This window comes from Bufo bufo, chromosome 5, assembly GCF_905171765.1.
Source record: "Bufo bufo chromosome 5, aBufBuf1.1, whole genome shotgun sequence".
Lineage (NCBI taxonomy): Eukaryota > Metazoa > Chordata > Amphibia > Anura > Bufonidae > Bufo > Bufo bufo.
In genome coordinates this window covers 557,267,593-557,282,967 of record NC_053393.1, presented here as the reverse complement: position 1 = coordinate 557,282,967, position 15,375 = coordinate 557,267,593, and the positions used below count along the sequence as shown (strand labels likewise).

Sequence of the window (15,375 nt, the reverse complement as noted above, 5' to 3'; positions counted from 1 at the left end):
GTGCCACCCTCCGCTCTTCTTGTTGCATAAACAGACAGCTTGGCTAGCAAATGGGGGAGGGGAGGCTTATATATAGGCTTTCTACATCAATAGATGTCAACAAATATCCATCTTGCCATTGTAAATCCCTAACCACCTCCAAAAAAATCACTGGTGTCTTCCAAATAGGACGAAGTAGCCAATCTACATATTGTGAAAGGGGTTCGGTAACTGAACCAATCCCCGCCACTATAGGTCGCCCCGGTGGATTCACCAGTGATTTATGTACTTTAGGTATAAAATACCACACAGGCTTAGTAGGAAACTGTGGGTATAGTTTCTCCGACAGGATTTATGGACAAAAAAACCCATTTCCGTATATCTCCATAAAAAAGATCTCAACTGGTTGTGATATTTATACATGGGATTTGACTTCAGGTCTGTATATACAGGTGAAAATTTGAATATCGTGCAAAGTTCATTTATTTCAGTAATGCAACTTAAAAGGTGAAACTAACATATGAGATTAACTCATTACAGGCAAAGCGAGATATCTCAAGCCCTTATTTGTTATAATTTGGATGATTATGGCTTACAGCTTATGAAACCCCAAAGTCACAATCTCAGCTACCCTTTGCTCAGGGGGTACGGATTAATTAGCTGAATAGAGTCTGGACACTTTGAGCCGAGAATATTGAACCTTTTCACAAAATTCTAATTTGAAGCTGCATTAATGCAATTCCTTTTAATTTGCATTACTGAAATAAATTGACTTTTGCACAATATTCTAATTTTTCAAGTTTCACCTGTAAATCTTCATTATTCAATTGTCTTTCTGCTTCACTTACGTAATAATAATTCCTATACATCACCACAATATTCCCACCCTTGTTGGCCGGTTTGACAATCAGATCCCTTTGACTACTCAACCATTTTAAAGCTTTTTTTTTTCCTCCCTCATTTAGGTTGCTCTCACTACATGAGTACACTAATGCTCTAACTCCTTTAAGTACCTGCTTCTGAAATAAATCCAGTTTGCCACTAGCCGGTAAGGGTGGGGAAAACGTGGATCTAATACCCTTAGTAAAGCGTTCACCATCTCCTGCTCTGTATGTGGTTCACATCTCTGCAATTCCAAAAGTGTGTCCATCACTCGCTTATCCAACTGATCAACATCATCACTAATGCAGGTGATTAGGGATTTGGAATGGCAAGATGGATATTTGTTGGCATCTATTGAAGTAGAAAGCCTATATACCAGGATACCACAACAATTGGGGGTCCAGTGTAACCCATAATGCGTTTAGGTTTGACAAAAAGTGGCATAAACAAAAAACGGGGACAGCCATGGGGACTCCGGTCTCCTGTACTTTTGCCAATTTGTTTCTTGCAGTTTTCGAAGATCTATATGTATTTACGGTGAGGAATCCTTTTGTGGCATATATTAAGGTATTTGTGAGATTCATTGACGATGTCTTTACAGGTAGAATGGCGCAATTTGATGCATTTGTGGAATATATGAATGTGACCAACCACATGAATATGCAATTTACCACTAAGATATACATTGAGGAGTTGTAGTTTTTAGATATTAAGATTAGTGTAAGAGATAGTAATCTATGTACTGCTGTCTATAGGAAACCCACTTTCACAAATTCACTCTTGCACTATTGTAGCTTCCACCCGCCCCATTGGCAGTCCCGTATGGACAGTTCATGCACCTTAGAAGGATAGTAACTGATAGGGATGAGTTCATTCAACAATCTAAAGTTAAAAAGAAGTTTTTTGCAGAGAGGATACCCAGAGAATGTGATACTCTGCCTATAGGAAGGCCCTTGCACGAGAACGAGCGGACCTCATTAAACATAGATTAGAGGTAAAAGCAAGAGTGAGAGACCAGTTTTTACTTTTAATTACAACCCAATGGCTCTCTTTACTAAAAAGGCCATGAGACTTTCGGTTCCGGTGCCGATATGTGAGGACGCAGAGACATCAGCTCCTCGCCACTGAATTATACAGAAGCCCACTTGACCATATCCTCCCACAGTAACGGGAGATTACTCTACTACTTACTGGCTTCTGTAAGTGTATGGAGCATTACTCCCGAGCGGGCAGAAAACTACTTCCTCGGGCCGAACTACTAACACACAGGGCCCCACGCTTCCCAATATGGCGCTGTCTCCACCTTCCATCCCAGCGCATAGGGATTGTGAAAAGCGCAACAACCACCCAGTGGACTCACAGGTGGATCTGTTTGATAATACAGGGGAAAATGTGGACATAAAACAGCTTTCCATAGAAGTGGTGAAACAACTAGCGCCAGACATCATTGCCTCTTTGTCATCCACGGTGCAAATAGCGTTGAACAAGCTACAGGAAGAAGTTGAACTTCACAAGCATTCTCTGAGGTGGAACAAAGGGTGGCGTGTATTGAGGAAAACTCCACTGAGGTCACAACCAGACTACAAGATTTATTCCAGATATCTAACCGACTAAATGATTGAGTAGATGATTTAGAGAATAGATCTCGACGGAGCAACTTGAGAATGGTAGGAATAACTGAATCGGTGCCGCCAAAAGATCTGCGCTACATATTTGAATATGAGCTGCCTCAAGCCCTGGGGACGCTTAATGGCAAATGTCTCGTCCAAAAAGAAGTTGGCCAGAGTAAATTTTAAAAGGATGAGTGATGACTTGAGTAAGGCATATGCAGACTTTCTCCCGGCTCAGACCCAGATTACCAAAGATAAATGGATCTCGGCCCAGAGAGACTTTGACGTGTGGGCTGACCGGAAACTATAAAAAGGTCTCGACTTGAAGTAGAGCTGCACAAATATGGACATAAATCAGGGAGACTGTTGGCCTCTTTAACAAGAGATAGGCTCCCGATGACGCACATTAATAGTATGAAGAGAGATGGGAACAGGGAGCATAGACATAAACATATAAATGAAATACTTGGGAATTTTTTTGCTAGGTTTTATCAAGAGAGGGACAGACATTCCTAGATGCATTGTCTCTACCGAAAATCGCACATTAATAGTATGAAGAGAGATGGGAACAGGGAGCATAGACATAAACATATAAATGAAATACTTGGGAATTTTTTTGCTAGGTTTTATCAAGAGAGGGACAGACATTCCTAGATGCATTGTCTCTACCGAAAATCACTAACGAAAAGCTTGCCTCTTTAAATGCCCCGATAACAGCCAGAGAGATTCAATCTACTATAAAATCATTCCCTTCCGGAAAAGCCCCAGGTCCAGATGGGTATACTTCTGACTTTTATAAAGCAATGAGTACTCAGATAGCTCCAGAACTAACTACTTTATTTTCTTCTATAGTGGAAGGGAGTAAAATATCTGACCACATGAATACAGCTTTCATCACCCGAATACATAAAAAAGTGAAGGACCCGGAAGACCCATCCTCATACAGACCAATTTCATTGATAAATCAAGAACTGGAAATACTTTCCAAATTATTGGCAAATAGATTAGCAGCTAGTCTTCCCACACTAATTTCAACAAGACAGGTGGGTTTTATTAAAGGTAGATCAGCAGTTACTAATATCCACAAGGTACTACTGGCGTTGTCGGTTGCGAGATCACCGACCTATCAAGGGAGAAATTCAGCCATTATCACGCTAGACACCGAATAGGCGTTTGACAGTATTAGCTGGAAATGGCTGTGTAACGGATCTCCTAGCACCCCGACCGGGTACCTCCGTTGATGGATGCTCCTAGTGCTTCCCGAGGACTCCAAGCACTCCGCTCTACACCAAAACCACCACAGGAACCAGGAACAGCTCTTACAAGAGCCAATAGTATAGCCAGGGGAGTATAGCAAATCTTCAGCGTATAGCAATCCCCAGTGTCGATCAGTTACCCAAACACCAGCCTCAACATGATGAAGGGTAAAACAGGAACTATTTATTGAACACACAGCATTGACTTATAGACACATGACATACTGAGGACATGACATAGCAGCCAATCCTGTACAGTTTAAACACAAACTAACCCTATTCAACAAACACAATGGCATTGTCTGTGACACAATCAACAATGAACATGCAAACAGATATCTTCACCCCCTCCATAATGGATGAATAGGGGACGAGGAAACACATGTGATGGGATTATCTCCTGAGTGTATCATAGGAGTCGGCTGCTATTATAATCAACTATCTTAATCCCATCACTAACACAATCAGTGGGAGTCTCAGTGCAGAGTTAACCTTTTTTGTGTTGCTGAATCCACACCATGCCTTTTTAATGGGCAATAGGAAATATGAGGCATATAAATTACACACATAAATCAGGGTTCATAGTTCCTTGTAACCCCAAAAGGTCTGAGGGGGTCTCCATAGTTCTCGGTCCATACTCTGTAGGAAGGAGGCTGGCCCTCAGGCTTCTCCAGCAGCCCCAGTGACGGTTCAGCCCGTCACAGGCTGGATCTAGTTTTAGATGCTATGGGTTTTACTAGTCTATTCCGAACAGTTCTTAAAAGGACATATTTAAACCCAAAGGCTAGGATATATACTGCGGGATATGTCTAACTTTTTTACCCTACAGAGGGGTACTAGACAGGGGGGCCCTATGTCCCACTATTATTTGGCCTGGCAATAGAGCCATTAGCCAGATACTTAGACTCATCCGAGATTTTTGAGGGACTGGAAGTAGGTCAGCATATATCATGCCCCTAGCGCTATTTGCTGATGACATAGTATTATTTATGGCTTACCTTATTAAAAACATGGTCAAAGTCACGCAAGTATTAAAAACCTTTGGGTCCTTTTCAGGACTTCGAATTAATTATACAAAAAGTGAGATACTTTTCATGCAGAATAAGTACCACAGGTAACGAGTAGCAGAAGTAGAGGGCATACCGGTAGCAAATTCACATATAACCTATCTGGGAATCAAAATAGGGAACACCTTGAAGTCAAGTTATGCTCCACTGATTACTAAGATTCTGAGAGAATTGCAGCAATGGCACGATCTCCCGTTATCACTAATGGGACGCAATCATCTACTTAAAATGATGTCCATGTCTAAATTGCTATACCCATTACAAACCATTCCTTTATTACTAAAACATGCTGATATCAATAGGTTAACAAAAGCTATTACGGTGTTTCTTTGGCATGGAAGACGTTCCCGAATTAATTTGCATAAATTAATGGCAGCTAAAGAGAAATGTGGAATAACTTTTCCAGATATTAGAGGCTACAACTTAGCGTGTATGGCTAGACATATAGCGGATTGGATTAATGGGACAAGTTATTACTGGGCTCTATCACTGGAAAGAGGTTTCTGTGCTCCCTGGTGGCGCTATTACACGCTAGGTTGACGCATATTCCCGGGTGGATTAAACAGTCTATACTTATAAAAGACACCATAGCAACTTGGAGAATATTAAAAATAGGTTTTGGCTGTCTTATAGAATATCTAAACATCTTCCAATATGGAAAAAATGGAGTTCATACATGGTCATACAAATAGCCTTTTCACAGAGTGGAAAGCTAAAGGGATTACACAAGTCGGACACTTACTACATGATTTGGAACCCAGGTGGCTTCAGGAGAAAGAGTTAATAGATAAATTCTCCCTTAACCCCTTTCAGACTATTCAGTTTGCTCAGATTAAAGCAGCTATCACTTCAAACCTAGTAGTGGTACATAAGGAAATGAATCAAAGCACACTAGATAAAATCCTGGAGTTGGGAGGGTCTCAGTCTCTTCTATAAAATGCGAAAAGAAGAATCACAGAATGAAAGGGTTAGGGACTTAAAAAAATGGGCAGAAAAGTTAGAAGATACATAGCTCAGATGATACAAAGAGGTTGGATGCGAGTGAGAAGACATATTGTAAATGAAGCATGGAGAGATACGCAGCTGAGAATCATATATAGAGCCATATATGGTTTTAATATACCCCCACACCCAGAAAAGCCTGACCGTATAACAAACTGTCCTAAATGTGGACAAGGATATACAGACCTATACCATGGGCCCTGGACTCTGGAAAGAAGTGGGGGACATGATCAGAGATATTTGGGGGCAGAGAGTGGAATTAACCTCACAGCTCTTCTTATTTACCCTCAGAGGAAGAGGAGGGTACAAGAAGGTCTCATCCTAGCCTGTTTCATTCGATTTGCATGGTAGTAAAAAGATGTATATTACAGAGATGGTTACAGATGGAAATGCCAACACTAAACACCATTATGGAACAGTTAAAAAAAATTGTTCCATATGGAACTTTCAGATATAATGAAAGATAGGCACACACACAAGCAAGCACTTTCAAAAATGGAGAAGATTTATTATACACTGCTCAAAAAAATAAAGGGAACACAAAAATAACACATCCTAGATCTGAATTAATTAAATATTCTTCTGCAATACTTTGTTCTTTACATAGTTGAATGTGCTAACAAAATCACACAAAAATAAAAAAATGGAAATCAAATTTTCAACCCATGGAGGTCTGGATTTGGAGTCACACTCCAAATTAAAGTGGAAAAACACACTACAGGCTGATCCAACTTTGATGTAATGTCCTTAAAACAAGTCAAAATGAGGCTCAGTAGTGTGTGTGGCCTCCACGTGCCTGTATGACCTCCCTACAACGCCTGTGCATGCTCCTGATGAGGTGGCGGACGGTCTCCTGAGGGATCTCCTCCCAGACCTGGACTAAAGCATCTGCCAACTCCTGGACAGTCTGTGGTGCAACGTGACGTTGGTGGATAGAGCGAGACATGATGTCCCAGATGTGCTCAATTGGATTCAGGTCTAGGGAACGGGCGGGCCAGTCCATAGCATCAATGCCTTCGTCTTGCAGGAACTGCTGACACACTCCAGCCACATGAGGTCTAGCATTGTCTTGCATTAGGAGGAACCCAGGGCCAACCGCACCAGCATATGGTCTCACAAGGGGTCTGAGGATCTCATCTCGGTACCTAATGGCAGTCAGGCTACCTCTGGCGAGCACATGGAGGGCTATGTGGCCCTCCAAAGAAATGCCACCCCACACCATTACTGACCCAATGCCAAACCGGTCATGCTGGAGGATGTTGCAGGCAGCAGAATGTTCTCCACGGCGTCTCAAGACTCTGTCACATGTGCTCAGTGTGAACCTGCTTTCATCTGTGAAGAGCACAGGGCGGCAGTGGCAAATTTGCCAATCTTGGTGTTCTCTGGCAAATGCCAAACGTCCTGCACGGTGTTGGGCTGTAAGCACAACCCCCACCTGTGGATGTCGGGCCCTCATATCACCCTCATGGGAGTCTGTTTCTGACCGTTTGAGCAGACACATGCACATTTGTGGCCTGCTGGAGGTCATTTTGCAGGACTCTGGCAGTGCTCCTCCTGTTCCTCCTTGCACAAAGGTGGAGGTAGCGGTCCTGATGCTGGGTTGTTGCCCTCCTACGGCCTCCTCCACGTCTCCTGATGTACTGGCCTGTCTCCTGGTAGCGCCTCCATGCTCTGTACACTACGCTGACAGACACAGCAAATCTTCTTGCCACAGCTCGCATTGATGTGCCATCCTGGATAAGCTGCACTACCTGAGCCACTTGTGTGGGTTGTAGACTCCGTCTCATGCTACCACTAGAGTGAAAGCACCGCCAGCATTCAAAAGTGACCAAAACATCAGCCAGGAAGCATAGGAACTGAGAAGTGGTCTGTGGTCACCACCTGCAGAACCACTCCTTTATTGGGGGTGTCTTGCTAATTGCCTATAATTTCAACCTGTTGTCTATCCCATTTGCACAACAGCATGTGAAATTGATTGTCACTCAGTGTTGCTTCCTAAGTGGACAGTTTGATTTCACAGAAGTGTGATTGACTTGGAGTTACATTGTGTTGTTTAAGTGTTCCCTTTATTTTTTTGAGCAGCGTATATACATACACACACACCGGTATATCTCAGACACAGAAATACAACACATAACGCAGCCATTTTCTTTGACATAATGGTATCTAGTTGAGCAGATAAGAGGGAAACTGGGAAGGTTGTTATTAAAGGCTGCTGACATTAGACATGTACAAAGTGACTCCTAAACAAGATACCCTTGGTCAAGTACAGGGAAGAAACATGGTATAACTAATTGGCAGGAGAAAAATAATGATCTGAAAATGTATGGGTTTTTTTAAGCAAATTTTATTAACCACTTCCCATCTGGGCCCTTTGCCCCCTTCCTGACCAGGCCAAATTTTGCAAAACTGACATATCTTACTTTATGTGGTAATAACTTTAGAACGCCTTTATTTATCCAAGTCATTCAGAGATTGTTTTCTCGTGACACATTGTACTTCATGATAGTCATAAATTTGAGTCAAAATATTTCACCTTTATTTATGAAAAAATTCCAAATTTACCCAAAAATTTGAAAAATTCGCAATTTTCTAAATTTCAATTTCTCTGCTTTTAAAACAGAAAGTGATACCTCATAAAATATTTATTATTTAACATTCCCCATATGTCTACTTTATGTTGGCATCATTTTGGAAATGTCATTTTATTTTTTTAGGACGTTAGAAGGCTTAGAAGTTTAGAAGCAATTCTTCAAATTTTTAAGAAAATTGCCAAAACCCACTTTATAAGGACCAGTTCAGGTCTGAAGTCACTTTGTGGGGCCTACATAGTGGATACCCCCATAAATGACCCCATTGTAGAAACTACACCCCTCAAGGTATTCAAAACCGATTTTACAAACTTTGTTAACCCTTTAGGCGTTCCACAAGAATTAAAGGAAAATGGAGATCAAATTTTTAAATTTCACTTTTTTGGCAGATTTTCCATTTGAATCAATTTTTTTCTTTAACACATCGATGGTTAACAGCCAAACAAAACTCAATATTTATTACCCAGATTCTGCGGTTTACAGAAACACCCCACATGTGGTCGTAAACTGCTGTATGGGCACACGGCAGGGCGCAGAAGGAAAGGAACTCCACATGGTTTTTAGATGCCATGTCCCATTTGAAGCCCCCTGATGCACCCTTACAGTAGAAACTCCCAAGAAGTGACCCCATTTTGGAAACTAGGGGATAAGGTGCCAGTTTTATTAGTACTATTTTTGGGTACATATGATTTTTTGATCATTCATTATAACACTTTATGGGGCAAGGTGACCAAAAAATTGGTTGTTTTAGCACAGTTTCTATTTATTTATTTTTACAGCGTTCACCTGAGGGGTTCAGTCAAGTGACATTTTTATAGAGCAGATTGTTACGGACGTGGCGATACCTAATATGTATACTTTTTCTCATTTATTAAAGTTTTACACAATAATAGCATTTTTGAAACCAAAAAATTATGTTTTAATGTCTCCATGTTCTAAGAGCTATAGTTTTTTTATTTTTTGAGAGATTTTCTTATGTAGGGGCTCATTTTTTGCGGGATGAGGTGACGGTTTTATTGGTACCATTTTGTGGGACATACGCGTTTTTGATCACTTGGTGTTGCACCTTTTGTGATGCAAGGTGACAAAAATTGCTTGTTTTGACACCGTTTTTTTTTTTTTTTACGATGTTCACCCGAGGGGTTAGGTCATGTGATATTTTTATAGAGCTGGTTTTTACGGACGCGGCAATACTAAATATGTCTATTTTATTTTTTCTATTTTTAATATTTTTTTTTATTCCTTACTTGGGATTTTTTTTTTTTTTTACATGTGAAACTTTTTTTTTTATTTATTTTTTCAACCCTTTATTTTATTTTTATTTTATTTTACATTTTTCGTCCCCCATAAGGTCATACAAGACCTCTGGGGGACATTTACTTCACTTTTTATTTTTTTTTACACTGTTGATTTCTCCTGTAACTGGGGCTGAGATAGTAGCCCCAGTTACAGGACAAATACACCCCTATAGAGGCTGTACAGCAGCAATCCAGCGCTGTACAGCCTCAGAGCAGGGCTGATCGAGGTCTCTGAGAGACCTCACACAGCTCCTGCACACTCCGGTCACGGCGGTCACATGACCGCCGGGCCGGAACAGGAAGCGCATAGCGCTTCCTGCTCTGCAGACACAGCGCTCGGTGAGCGCTGTGTCTGCAGCGATCGTGAAGGCAGGGACACCTGGGCACTGTCCCTGCCTCCTCTCTGGGTTGCCCTGCTGTCACTGACAGCTGGCAACCCGATCAGCAGCTGCACGATTAGCGTGCAGCTGCTATTTCTGACAGGACGTTTTAAAACGTGCTTTCAGAAATAGACGTCCACCCATAGGACGTTTATATCCTATGGGCGGACGTGAGGCGGTTAAGGAAAAACAAAAGGTATACATGTTGATAGTTGGTTACAACAATTAGCGGAAGCATGAAGATTACATTTCTAGCATTATTCCCGTCTCTCATCATATACAGTGTACAATCTTCTACAATCATTAGGCAAAATTAGCAGTTATCCTCTGATTCCCATTTTATTTTTTCATTCCCTTTTAATCCTCTAACTCAAAATATGTTAACATTATAACATCCCAAGCTCCATGACTGTTTCGAGTTCCCCTGCCCTCCATAAAATTTATGTTTTTATTTCTTCCTTTTCTTTCACTTGAACATAAAAACTGATTTTTATTTACCCTAATAAGAGATGTACCCTAATTGCAAGCGACATTGTTTGAGGATTTATAGAGCTCTTTTGCTGGTGATATAGTTTCGAGGTTTGCATACCCCAGATATATACAATTGCATTGACTTAATAAAAAATGTTCTTTGTTGGGGTCTGCGTACCCTACTGTTGTTATGTAATAATAATAATTATAAATAAAATGGCCATTTTAAGCAACTGGCATGTACTGGCCCAGGATGAATCCTTAAAAGAGAAAACTCAATTTAATCCCATTATTAGTTTGAGGAGGAGTAGAACTATTAAGGATTTTGAATTAAGAAGTCGCTTCCAAGAAGAGGACCTGGATTGGCTAGGAAAGTGTACCCCACAAGGTAATTTTAGTTGTGGGCATTGCTCCATGTGTAGGTTTATGTGCAGACGTAAGTATCTTAAGATAGGAGGGGTTGAGCATGTGGTGAGACACTTCATATTCTGTAAGACACAATTTGTGGTTGTCACATACCGGGGACCAGACCGGCCCACCACGTCACGTGACAAGGGTTGCCCAAGCCCTTCAGGCTTATTCACATCATGCCCTCACACGCTGTTACGCCCTACGCCGGGCCGTAACTTGATCATAAATCGCCACCTGAGGCCTGCAAGCACACTCACGCAACCCATCAGTTATAAGGTCGACAGGACACCTGAGTGTTCCACTCGCAAGCAGACACTCACACGATAGCAAGCCTCACGGAAAAACAACATACAGACTCAGACGGCACACACACTCTTCATGGAGCTAACAGGTTCTTAAGGTTACAAGACAAACCATCAAACTCTTAGATTTAATGTATAAGAAATAGACAGTACTTGGTTGCAAAAAATGATTAACAAGAGACATACATAAATGGCAAACAATTGTAAAATAAAAAGGAGAAAACAAAGAAAGTTCTAATACTTAACATTTGTGTGGTAAAAGTCCTTTCCACCCAGGACATTTGGGCAGAGTAATGGTGCACAAACAAATTCGATTTGTGACACCCAACTATCCAGGGATTGCATGTTTATGCCTTTCCTCCAGGGGCAGGCCTGAGGGGGATTCCCACTCCCATCTCTGGCTCAGCCCCTCTGGACCAAGCTACATTACCCATGCAGCCGATCCTCTGGCCATGTAAGAAACAGGTATGAAAATATCAAAAAGATAGTTTCCCAGTTGCCCTGGTGAAGATACAGCCCTTCTTCATAATTCATATCTCATCGTTCTGAGTCCTAGCATATCAAACGCTACACGTCCAGGACGCTCAAAAGAGGAGATCCTTATTTTAAGAAGATGAAGTCTAGTTGATATGCCATGTCTGGTGTCCATGCGATGCCCCCATCATACTAGAGATGATCAGCTCGATTTTGGGGACATCCGATCCCTCCTGAACAAGTTATGAAGGATTATGGATCATACTCTGTTTAGGAATCCCCCATGCTGACACAAGGCGCCGGAGTCTGCTGTCCCCTGTCCCAAGTGTGACCAGCAAACGGGCCCATCCTCGTTAGCATCTCTGTGCTAACCACCCCCCGGGGAGCAGGCTGCTGTTTTCCCAGGTATGAGGCAGACATCTCGGCCTATATGCAGCCTTCAACCTTCATCAATGGCTGCTGGCGTGGCAACATAAATACATACTGTATATATATATGTGAATCACACCAGAACATGTTACACTACAACACATAACCATAAAACATATATTATCACAGCAAACATTATAATAACTAGGAATAAGGCGGTTCTTATTCCTGACAGTGGTATATGTCATTTTTTTGCCCTTGTGGTAGATTTTATATAGGAAAAACCATAACATGTCTGCATGTGAGATTTAGGGAACATAAGAGGTCCATAGAGACAAGTATAGGAGCATCTAGATTGATAGAACATGTACATGAAGCACATGAAGGGAGAAATGATGTATTGACATGTGCAGGAATAGAGATCGAGCAAGTCCCAGATCGTGGTGGGGACAGAAACCGTATACTACTACAAAGAGAGGCTTCATGGATTATCAAGACAAATGCAATGGGTCCTTTGGGGTTAAATGATAAGAACGATTTAGCGGTATTTGTATAGTTCTGTTTTTGTACTCTGTTTTATATCGAGTTGTCCTATGTAGCGATAGTGACGTACCCGCATCCACCGTTTTAATCGATCAATAAAAGCTGCAGGAGGAATACTGGTGAGTGCCGCTGTTTCTTTTATCTACATGTTGATTCAAGAACAGAAAAAAACTCTGTTATCATGTAAGCAATCTCTCTAATGGTTTGTTTATGGTAGCTATGGTAAAGGCCTTGAACTACAATCCATTCTATGTTATATCTTTTATTCAGGATACATCATGTGGCTATTGTTATATTTGGTTTTATGAAGTTATCTATGGTTCTAATTCATTTGCTCTTCAAGCTGTAACACCTCACTCGCTCCCAGTAAATGACTGCTCAGATTCTGTGGTTGCAGTTGGCTACAGCATCTGATGGAATGTCAGCGATCAGAGCTATCGCCAATCATGGACGCTGCCAGCAGTCATCTGCTGTGTGAAACCGCACGCATGCTTCGCCTATGGCACTCACTTAACTCTTGAGTGTGCACCATCTTTAAATTCCCAACATCCACCGTACATATATGGAGGATGTTGGCAAGGGGTTAGAACTTCTTCTCCCCTGTATGAATTCTCTGATATTGAACAAGGGCTTATTTCTGAATAAAACAGTTTCCACATTCTGAACATGAACATGGCTGCACCACTGTGTGACTTCCCTAATGATTCTCAAATTTAGATTTTTTTGTAAAACACGTTCTGGGCATAAATATCACTTCTCCTCAGTGTGAGATTTCAGATGTGTAACAAGATTTGCTTTTCGAGTAAAACATTTCCCACATTCTGGGCATGAAAATGGCTTCTCTCCTGTGTGATATCTTAGATGTTTAAGAAGAGATACTTTTTTAGCAAAACATTTCTCACATTCGGAACAATGGTATGGCTTCTCCCCTATGTGAATTCTCTGATGGCTCTGGAGATAAAATTTCTGGCTAAAACAATCCCCACATTCTGAACATGAATATGGCTTCTCTCCTGTGTGACTTTTCTTATGTTTATAAAGAGATGCATTCTGAGTAAAACATTTCCCACATTCTGGGCATGAAAATAGCTTCTCTCCTGTGTGAATAAGCTGATGAACCTTAAGAACTGATTTATGAGCAAAACATTTTCCACATTCTGGGCAGGAAAATGGCCTCTCCCCTGTGTGATTTTTTAAATGATCAGCAAGCTGAGTATTCAAAGCAAAACATTTTCCACATTCTGGACATGAAAATGGCTTCTCCCCTGTGTGAATTCTCTGATGGTTATGAAAAATTGATTTCCTAGCAAAACGTTTACCACATTCTGAACATGAATACGGCTTCTCCCCTGTATGATGTCTTTGATGGCTCTTAAGATGTGATTTCTCAGTAAAACATTTGCCACATTCTGAACATGAATACGGCTTCTCCCCTATGTGATATCTTTGATGGCTCTCAAGATTTGATTTCTGAGTAAAACATTTGCCACATTCTGAACATGAATACGGCTTCTCCCCTGTGTGAATTTTCTGATGCCTCTCAAGATGTGATTTTACAGTAAAACATTTGCCACATTCTGAACATGAATACGGCTTCTCCCCTGTGTGAACTATCTGATGCCTCACAAGATATGATTTATGAGTAAAACATTTGCCACATTCTGAACATGAATACGGATTCTCCCCTGTGTGAATATTCTGATGCCTCACAAGATTTGATTTCTGAGTAAAACATTTGCCACATTCTGAACATGAATACGGATTCTCCCCTGTGTGAATATTCTGATGCCTCACAAGATATGATTTATGAGTAAAACATTTGTCACATTCTGAACATGAATAAGACTTCTTCCCTTTCTGAGCTCTTTGGGATCCAGCACCACTTCTGTGGCTTGCATTCTGCATAACAGTCTTTTTTAAAGGATCAGATGGCAGATTTTTGATTTGAAGGTCTGAGGGTACAACTGGGATAATGGCACGGTTTTCATATGTATCTGGTGCGACAACCGAATCATCCGCATCATAATATGTAGGTATAAGGTGTTCCTCTGTGATCCCGGTACAGTCGTCTGTCAAGAACAAAACTTTTAAAAATAATTCTTAAATAATATAATCTTTAAAATGATATTGATTTTTTATAACATAAAAATTCTGATACAAATTGCAAAACTTGAAGCAAAATTCTATGATAAATTGACAAAGACAGTAGACCTCAGACCACCAGGCTCGAATGCCGAGTGGAGAATCATAAAGGGACCTGCGAGTCAGTGCAATTAGGTGGTGCCCATCTCCCTGACAGCTACATGCACTGGCGTACAGGGCAGTGAAGAGGAACAGTGCGGTGATATATGAGGAGGCTATGGCTATGGAGTCAGTGTAAGGCTGGATTACCATTCTCTATTAGAATGTTCTCTTCCCTTAAAATAAAATAAAACATGCATTAAAAAGCATGTGTCAGTAGGATCAACCCTATTAAACCAGACATACTGCTTCTTAGAGTTGATCACACTGAGTGAAACAACCTCTCTTGAAATTCAGTGTCCTGTTTTTCAGAAATTATTTGATATGCTAATAAAGGTGTTCACAGGGTCGCAGTGCCAAATAAGCAACGTGAGGTGATTGTCTGAGGCGGTTCCAGGTAGGGTCAATTAGGGGTTGGTGGCAGGGACCTGGGCAATGAGCGCTTCCATTGTGGAAGGATTCATCTCTGCATATATAACTGTAGGATGCCTCCCTGCTC

At 41.2% G+C, this 15,375-nt stretch overlaps 1 protein-coding gene across 1 annotated transcript; it reads right to left on the bottom strand.

Annotated features, from left to right (window-relative positions):
* Positions 1 to 13,081: 13,081 nt before the first annotated feature.
* Positions 13,082 to 14,893, bottom strand: LOC121000858 (gastrula zinc finger protein XlCGF17.1-like). The gene has a single exon (XM_040431590.1). The coding sequence runs from the start codon at positions 14,538 to 14,540 to the stop codon at positions 13,386 to 13,388; it is 1,155 nt and encodes a 384-aa protein (XP_040287524.1). The 5' UTR covers positions 14,541 to 14,893; the 3' UTR covers positions 13,082 to 13,385.
* Positions 14,894 to 15,375: the final 482 nt, after the last annotated feature.

Bases quoted from the DNA above. Each gene is read 5' to 3' on its own strand.
- LOC121000858 (XM_040431590.1), bottom strand. From the start codon at position 14,540: ATGCAGAATGCAAGCCACAGAAGTGGTGCTGGATCCCAAAGAGCTCAG.